This window comes from Parasteatoda tepidariorum, chromosome 9 (genome assembly GCF_043381705.1).
Source record: "Parasteatoda tepidariorum isolate YZ-2023 chromosome 9, CAS_Ptep_4.0, whole genome shotgun sequence".
NCBI lineage: Eukaryota > Metazoa > Arthropoda > Arachnida > Araneae > Theridiidae > Parasteatoda > Parasteatoda tepidariorum.
Genome location: NC_092212.1, coordinates 83,563,176 through 83,572,305, shown reverse-complemented (window position 1 = coordinate 83,572,305; position 9,130 = coordinate 83,563,176). Strand labels below are relative to the sequence as shown.

The following is a 9,130-nucleotide window of genomic DNA, read 5'->3' as shown; positions in this document are numbered from 1 at the left end:
GGGTAAAGTCAGCTTACAACTTTATTTATTTTATCCTTTGACTTTAGAACTGGAATGAGATCGGGCTGTCTGCTCGATTCGAGTTCGTCGTAAATGTTTAGGGTGCGTGTTATGATAAAGCTTATGACATATTAATTAACACAAACATTACTTGTCATCACTTGGATATTTTTTATTAGTTCACAGTTAGCTGAATAATGTCCGGTGCTCCTAGTTCTGAAACCGATGCTTATGCATTGTTGTCTCTAAAATCAGCACCATCAAGTCCTACTAAAGTTTTATGGAGTCCGGAGCCGAATGCAGCGGCTATAGCTAAATTAGAAGGACGTGAATTTGAGTATATGATCCGACAAAACCGTATTAGTATAGGTCGAAATAGTAGCCGAGGGGAAGTGGATGTAAATATGGGGCATTCCAGCTTCATTTCGCGAAAACATTTGGAAATTTGTTTTGAAAATTCTTGTTTTTTCATGAGCTGTAATGGTAAGAATGGAGTGTTTGTTGATGGTGTATTTATGCGTAAAGGAGCTCCATCTCTGGAACTGCCGAGAACGTAAGTTTATATTTTAATTCAGTAATTATATAATAATTTCCTTTTAATTATACATTTAAATTATGTATCCTTATTTTGTCGTTATTTATACCACGTGATTCTTCGGAAGGCTAGACCTGCCGGTTTATAAAATTATCTGTTTGCCGATTATTAATTTTTTTTAATAATATTTAGTTGAATAGAATAAAAAATTTTATTAAGTGTTAGTGACAGTACCATTTGTTATTGCAAAAGTGGAATATTAAATGGAACGTTTTAAGGTGATTGCGCAATCTCACATTCTATGCCTCAAAATAAAGTATTTAGGAACTATAAAAGAGTAAATTTTCAAGTCTTGTCTTATTATGCTAGGTACCTTTGTAGTTTACTGCAATTGCTTTGTTATAAATTAAATTACTACAACTACTTGTTTTCAAATGTATAATGTCCACAAGCTTTCGAAATGTAGTGACTACTTCACTGTTTTTAAGGAACCAAATTATGCTGGGGTGATTAATTTACACATTATTTTTAAAATTGTGGTTTTAATTAAAAAAAATTGGCTTGTATTAAATATCAAGAATTAGTTCACAATGTTTTGTTTTATGCTTACGTGAGACAGTTTGTTATTTTCAAACATTAATTGTTGAATAAGTTAATTTAAACTTCAACTTTTTATATCCTTCTCTACTGCCAGGGATATTTCCATATGGTGATTTGCCCTGCCAACTACAATCACCAAGGTGCCTAATTGATTTTAAATAGAATTTTTTTTAAAAAAATGTGTAGATGTTTGCCACGCATGGCTTGGAATTGCGGAAGGCAAACTTGAAGGGCCACGCATGGCCCTTCAAGTTTGTCCCGCTCACGGGCCGCTGCATGGAAATTGCCATAACTTGACAATAATTCTACCTCAGATCATGATTCGGAAATCTTCCCTATCGGTTAATATTTAAGAAATACCAGGAAATTTTCAAATGCATGCAATTTCTTCTAAGAAATTTAAGTACATCAAAAATATGTTTCTTTCCTTTAAAAGAACATCAATGTTTCACTTGTATACATTCGCATGTGAAAGAGTGACCAAAGTGATTAAATATCTGATATTTAAAATAGCTAGCTTAAATATTAGTTATATGTGACTCTAAATACGCAATTCTTGTTAACTCACGGTCAGAGGGGCATTTTAAGTTGCATCCATTGGTGGGCCTGGGCAGTTTTGTACCTATCAAATTTGAAAGATTAGTTGAGTTAGAACCCTGTTTCTTTACTAGACTAACGTAAAAAGTAGTTGCCGAGAAAAAACAGACACTAGTATTATTTCCAGAGTTTGACTTTTTTAGGAATTATAATTCTGTTTGAATTTGTGTTATATTTTTTCTATTGTTTTATATTTACATTATTTATCAACAAAAATATTAGTTGGATGTCATTTTTTCAAATTTTATTTAAAGACAATTAAGTTTTTAAAATAAATATTATTTGACACTTTACAATAAAGGAAAGATCTTTGCTCAGTATTTCTTTATTATCTTTTTTGTAAAACTTAAGCAAAATAGTTTAGGTACTAAGTACTACCCCTGTTAGGTACCAAGTTGTACACAAATATCTACTTGCTACTACCTGCTTGCAATTTTTTGCGATTTACTATGCTGTATAACTTGGCGGTTCCTGATCTATTTTACAGGGTTTGTTGATTTAAATCAACTGATTTATATATATATATATATATATTGATTTAAGAAGTTTAAAAAAAAAACAGTACTTTTATTATTTCTTTTCTAAGTTTTAAAATTTATTTTAAATAAATTGCTGCATTAATTAATTTTAGCCCTAACAAAATTACTTTCTTTCTTGGTATGTGTTAAATTCCAAAACATTTGAAATTACATTTTTAAAAATCTTTTGATTCTTGAGATTGAAAGTACAGATTAAAGTAAACATTTAAGTTTTTTTCCTCATAATATGTTTACAGTATATTTGACATTATCAGATTTTCTATAAAGAAATTTTGTGAGAAAAAATTTAAATGAGTACATATATTTAAAAAAAAAATTTTTTTTAGCTTATCTATTTTGGTATAAGATTAAAAATTTATATTTTAATATAAAAATCTATGGTTTAAATATTTATTTATTTTTAGATGAATGACTACATTTGTAAACACAATCTGTTACATTTATTTTGTCATTTTAAAAATTAAAATTAAAGTTTGGTAATTGAAACTTTGTTTTAGTCTGTAAATTTCAATCATGCATTTGTTTCAAAATGGTTACAAAGCTATGTATTATAATGAAAAATTGATTTAGGTAGTTAGAGCTTCTAAAATATTCTTGTAATATATTTAGTTTTAATATTAATTTAATTTTGGTTAAACATTTATGAAGTTTTTTTAATCATAAATCAAAGTTCTTACAGTGTATTTAAATAAAAATCTAAAAAATCATGAATCCTGATTTTAGCCAATTCCTCCTTATTCATAATTATCAGAAGCACGGGTACCACTCTTCAGTCCCGAGGACTGAAATCAGACTTTAAAACAGATCAATGGTCTGAATTCTGTCCTTAAATTAATATTTATTTCTAATTTTTTTAAATTAAGTTTTTAAAATAAATAAAAAAAATTCTTTTTTTCTTTGAAAAATGCTAAAATTTATGTTAAAATAAATATTAATAAAAAATTGATCTTTTTATGAAAATATTATCAGGGTGTGTAGCATTTTTAAAAAGTGCTAAGGTGCTTATTTTTGATTTATGTTTTTTAAAAGCCCTTAAAGGTAGGTACTTTTTTTATTTGGGGTTTGTAAAAAGTGCTTCATTTTCTATCTTTTAAAAATAAATTTTTTCTTTGCAGTGTCGATTGTCGTTCTGAATTACAAAAAATGCATGATTTTCAAAATTTTTTCTCTAATATTTATCAGAGACTAGTTATTTTATCATAATTGTATAAAGATTTTGAATTTTATTTATTTTATGTTTATAAATTAAGAACTTTAAATGATAGGAAGAAATATAATTTTTATTACTATGCAGATCCTAATAATGATTTCTTTTTTTTTTGGAAAGTGATTAAAAAAAAATTTTTAGTGCTTAAAAGGGCTTAATTTTTGTTGAAAAATCTGACTATGCACCCTGATTGTTATTTTTCATAATTATTTCAAATGTCCCACCCCAACGAAAGAATGGGATTGACCGAACTTCATCATCTGCTTGTATGAATAAAATTTAAATTACTGAATCTGTTACAGTTTGATTTTTCCCCCTGACATTTTGAGGCGCTGGATAAAGTCGACTTAAGATTATTTCTTAAAAAAATTAATTTTATGGCACTAGGAGAAAACATTAATGATGATGAGGTGAAAATTAAGTAAAGATATAAATAGCACTGAGAAAAAAGTTGGTTTTGTAACTCAGCAATTGAAATAAAAATGCATATAAATTTAAAAAATACATAAATTTAATAAAGGATCCTATATATATATTTTTGCTGTAAAAAATTAACTGATAAAATTATTAAAAAAATTTTTTTTAAGTGAAAAATAATTCAAGTCAATGATATCATATGTGAGCCATTCTCCTGGTGAAAAATTCTGCAAAATAACCTTAGATCCTGGTTGTTGGTCAATAAATAAGTTAAGTCTTGAAATCTTTTTATCCCATCAAAAACTCATGTAAATCAGATTTTAAGTGTTCTTAACATGTTTTAAAAATTAAATAGTAAAAGCAATAATTGTAATTTACCAATTCTTAAAATAGTTTTTTTTTTCTTTCGTTTTTTTATATCTATAAGTGAATGAACTTGTTAAGCAAAAGAAATGATTAATTATTACTTCAGTTAGATGCAAAAAATATCAGTACAGCAATTTAATATGTTATTGATCAAGTTTTGTATAATAGAATTAATCACTTTGTTAAATAGGATGCCTGTAATTATTTTTTCTTCGCTAATTCTTGAATGCACAGAGGAGCATCAGCAAAATGCTGTGTCATTTTAAGTCTCGAATTTATTTCCTGTATAAATCATTCTCATTTATAATGTAATTGAGAAGCCTAACCCACAAAAGTAAGTTGAATCAAATATAAATAGTGCTTTGATATCCATTTCTGTCTCTTATCATCAATAAGAATTGCCCATTAAAGATCAAAATTCTGTGTCTGATTTTTCTTCAAATGAGTCTTTAATCTGGAAAAAAATTTCAATCCAAAACACTGATCTCGCAAAACATCAAGCAACTAATTGAATGGATTTATCTGAACATAACTTCTCTTTAACATATAAATCTGGAATTTGCACAGTGTAAATCTAGAATATTTGTTTATGCCCTAGAACTATGAAATTCTTTCTTGGTTGGTTACTTGTAGTTTATGAGCCTTCATAACTATATCATATTCAACACTCACTGCTCTGGTTAATTTAATGAAAATTTATTATTTGATACTATTTTTATGAGCAATGAAAAACCTGTATTTTACTTTGAAGTTGAAAAAACAATGTGCTTCTCAATAGTTGTCGATCGACAGAATGTTAAGTCACAAGATTTCAAAATGGTAAATATTTTAGTATATGTTTTTGTACTGCACTTATACTGCAAAGGTGATTTTCAATTATTCTTGTTCAAGTTGATTGTGCCATAAGGTACAAATTAATTAGTAGTACATAATTACAAAATACTGTTTTATTGATTTTTATAGCAGCTGCATAATCTTCACTTTCATTTCTATGAATGACCAATATAATGGAAAAAAATTTTTCTAGAAATTAATTATTTGTCTATCATCAATATCTTAAGTGAGTTTTTTTTTTTTTAAATTGAATTTAGTTTTTGAAATAGTTGGCAATTAAGTGTCAAATATGAACTTGAACATTATCTTCTGTAAGAAAGAAGAGTTAAAAATTAGCAAACTAAGCTATTATTATTAAAGTACATGTTTAAGTTTTTTTATGCAATTTCACTTTCCATCTTTTAGGCAGAGATAGGGAGACAAAAATTTACTAAGTGTAAAATCTATTTACTATTCCTTTTTTCACCTTCCTCATACAAAACTACCAAAAAGCAATTGTTTTTCTTTCATGTTTCTATGATTTTTTTAATGATCTCAGATCTTATTTACAGCTTTAAAGTTTTTATAAATGAATTAATGTCAATGAATCAGAAAAGAATAATAATGATAAATTTAAGAAAAATCTAAGTTCTGCTGTTATTTTATTTTTATAAGGTCCTGTTTTTTGTGAGAAAACATACCCTTTTAGGAGTAGTAGTTTAAAAATTTTGAATAAAGAGGTCATTGACTTCAATTTTCAAAAGCACTTTTTAAGGGCCCACTTTTAAAGCAAAAATTTATATGAGGGATTTTCGGAAAGAATGTGTGAAAAATCTAGTAAGAGATCCAAATTTCTCCTAAAATAACCCCTGGTTTTCTTTAGTTTTGGATTATTTATTACTAATTTTGCAGGTAACTTATCAGGGGTCTGTCTAGGTTATTCTGAAAGGTACCTATTTTGTGAAAATTTTGACATAATTTGTGAAAAGTTAAAAATTATATTAAAAAGTCAACACAAAAACATGGTAAAAATATAGATTTATCGGGATACAAAAATAAAATTTTAAGAAAAAGTATTTTGTGAGACAACCGTTTTTCCTAAAGTTAAATTTAGGAAACTACCGTTTTACCTAAAATTGAATTTGTGAAGGTACCGCTAGACGCTAGTAAATTCGGCCTGGACAGATCCCTGGTTATATAATGTTGAGTATTAAGAATGCAAATAATATAGCTATTTGGACAACTCTGTTGAAAGTAACTTAGGTGTTTTTAGTTATTTTAAATCTCTTTTGCCATTTGGAGAAGGTATGAAACTATCACAAAAAAAGAAAGAATAATTATAAAATATAAAAAGTATAGCTATTCTAACAAGGTTGCCACATTCACAGGGAAAACCTGGAAAATACAAGGAATTTAAAAATCATCTAAAATAACAGGGGGAATGCAGAGAATTTTGTTTCTCATTTTCGTCTTTTAAAAAATGGTTTGAACAGCTCTGTTGAATGTCTTTTAAGTTTTTTTTCCAGTTATTTTAAGTCTCTTTTGCCATTTGGAAAAGGTCTGAAACTATCACACACACACAAAAAAAAGCGTGAACTATAAAATATAAAAATTATAGCTATTCTAACGAGGTTGCCACTCCACAGGAAATTTAAAAATCACCTAAAATCTAAATCTACCCTGTCTAAATTGTCACTTCACTTGCACTCATCACTAAAGAAAGGGTTAAAGTTGCCAGTTAGGCTGTGTAATTAAAGATAATTATCCATGTTAACGGTTGTCAACTTTTAACACTAGGACTGAAAATTTTTTAGTATATACCTATATTGCACAGTCAAAGTGACTGCATTGTTTACAATGCAGTCACTACATTGTTTACAATGCAGTAAAAGAATAACTAATGTGTAAAGAAATATGTTTTAAATTAATTTTTATATTATTTACAGTTATATAACAAGTTATTAGTAAATATTAGCAATTAAAAAAATTATATGTTGTACTAAAAGTTACAAAATTCTATGAAATTGTGTTTTTATATTATACATCATTATTTTTCTAATTGGAATTAAAAGGCAGTCAAAATGACTTCCTTAGGCAATCTAGTGTTAATTTGTGTTTGTGACTTACATAGTTACTTAGGTTTCATCGTGTATTATATTCCCTTGACATTAAAATTCTCACCAGTGCCCTCTTACTCATTCTACATTGTCTATTTTTATCATCAAAGTTGAAGGCTGCTTATCTAACTTGTTCAAAAACCAATAATTGTCGATCGTTGGTGTTACGAAAAATGTAAACTTGATACTTTCGTAATAAAACGCGTCAATTTCACTATTTCGATGCTTTTACTTACGTCAGTTGACTCACTGTTGATAAATGAAGTAATTACCTATGATTCTCATCTGGCATCTGCACACGGAAGTTAGCAGTTTTTTTTCGCTTCAAATGATTCGAAATCTATATATGTATTTTTTTTTTTTAAATTATCTTTCGCCACTTCATAAGTCAATTATTAAACAGATTATGTGTTACTACACTATCTACGCACCTGGAAAATCATGAATTTCGGTTTTTGCACAAAATTTGTCATGAAATGTCATGATTTAACTATTTTTTTTTTTTTAAAAAAATCATGGATTTAGTTCGCCGAAAAATCTAAAATAGAATTTACCCCCCCCCCCAANCCCCCCCTCTCAATTTCATAGTGTTCCAAATATCTGAATTTTTAGCAAAATCCCCACTCACAATCATATTTTATTAAAATATAAAATGTTTTTATCGTGTTCTTCAAAAATCATGGTGCTCTTTCAAAAAATGAAAGAAAGAACATCATTTCTAGAGCGAATTATCTTTTAAACTTCTGTGATTTCAGAATTTTTGTTATTATTTTTTATTTTATCAATTTCAAATTCTAGCTGAAGCATGACAGTCATTGGCGATTTTTTTTTTTTTTTATTCCGAAAAGAGAACAGAAAAATCAAGAGTATTTCTTTCCTTTCCGATAAACAAGAACAGTATCTTTAGAATATAATTCTGCAGAAAAAAAGAAGAAATTATTTGCTTTTGTATTTTTTTTTCTAGCTATATATTGCTTTAACTCTTTCTTTACTCTGTTTTTTTAATTTAAAATCTAAAAATATGAAGATGCGGAGTCTAACAGTTTTGGTTATACCTATTATTTCAATGAATGTTATTGTAATGCTTTTTTAAATTGATTGTTGTGTTTTTGTCGGAGAAAATAGTAACTTTGTTGTCATGAAAAATTCTTGGAATTAGTCATGAATTTGAAAATCTTAAATGTAGCAGATGATACCGAATGTGTATGGTTTTAATTCTTTATTGAAAGCCCTGTTATAACAAGGATTTTCGAGTTTTGTTTGAATAAGCTCTCACAAAACTAAGGTGTGCCTACCTTTTGCGTAGTTTGGCGTTGGCGAAGTGTAGTAAAATAGTTCATTCACTTTGTTCATCTGATAAAGTATTAAAAAGTAGGTCTAAATTCAAGTTTTATCTACATAAATAAGGAAAAAAAATATGTAGCATTTTCACAGCAATACAAGTTTTTCGTAATTAACAACAACAAAAAATCTTCCATCCAATTCGATACACCATGATATTGAATCATTTGGTTATTTAATGGGCGTCGCATGAAGCTAGAAAAATTCTTATATCTGCAGTTCAACCTAGGAATGAAAAAGGGCAGTGTGCTTCCTCAAAGAAAAGGGCACTCACTCATCGTTAAAATGTATCAAAACGTGTAATATTATGTAATAACTGAATTTCATCCTCAATTTTTAAATTACTCTCTTATGCTATTTTATGTGTATATTTCACGAAATTAATTCTTAATCGGTATCGAGATAACAGAAAAATTGGAGACTTCTGAAAAATAATTGAAGGCAAGCTAAAAGACTATTTCTATTTGTAAATTTTCTTAAAAAAAGTAAACAAAATTTTTAATAAAAAATAACTAATTTTTTTTTATGTATATATTTTAAACTGAAAACTTTAAGGAAATAAACATTTAAAGGTGTATTTTTAAGCAAAAGGTATCGA

General features: G+C 27.4%; 1 protein-coding gene across 2 annotated transcripts in view; it reads left to right on the top strand.

The window, feature by feature from the left end:
* The first annotated feature begins 15 nt into the window (after positions 1-15).
* LOC107443000 (forkhead box protein K1) overlaps positions 16-9,130 on the top strand; it is a 48,371-nt gene continuing 39,256 nt past the window's right edge. The window contains exon 1 of one of the 2 annotated variants that reach the window (XM_043051744.2): positions 16-553. In XM_043051744.2, coding sequence (XP_042907678.1) covers positions 198-553 — 356 coding nt within the window. In that variant the 5' untranslated portion in view covers positions 16-197. The remainder of the gene's footprint in view (positions 554-9,130) is intronic. The other variant, XM_043051743.2, reaches the window with a different exon arrangement.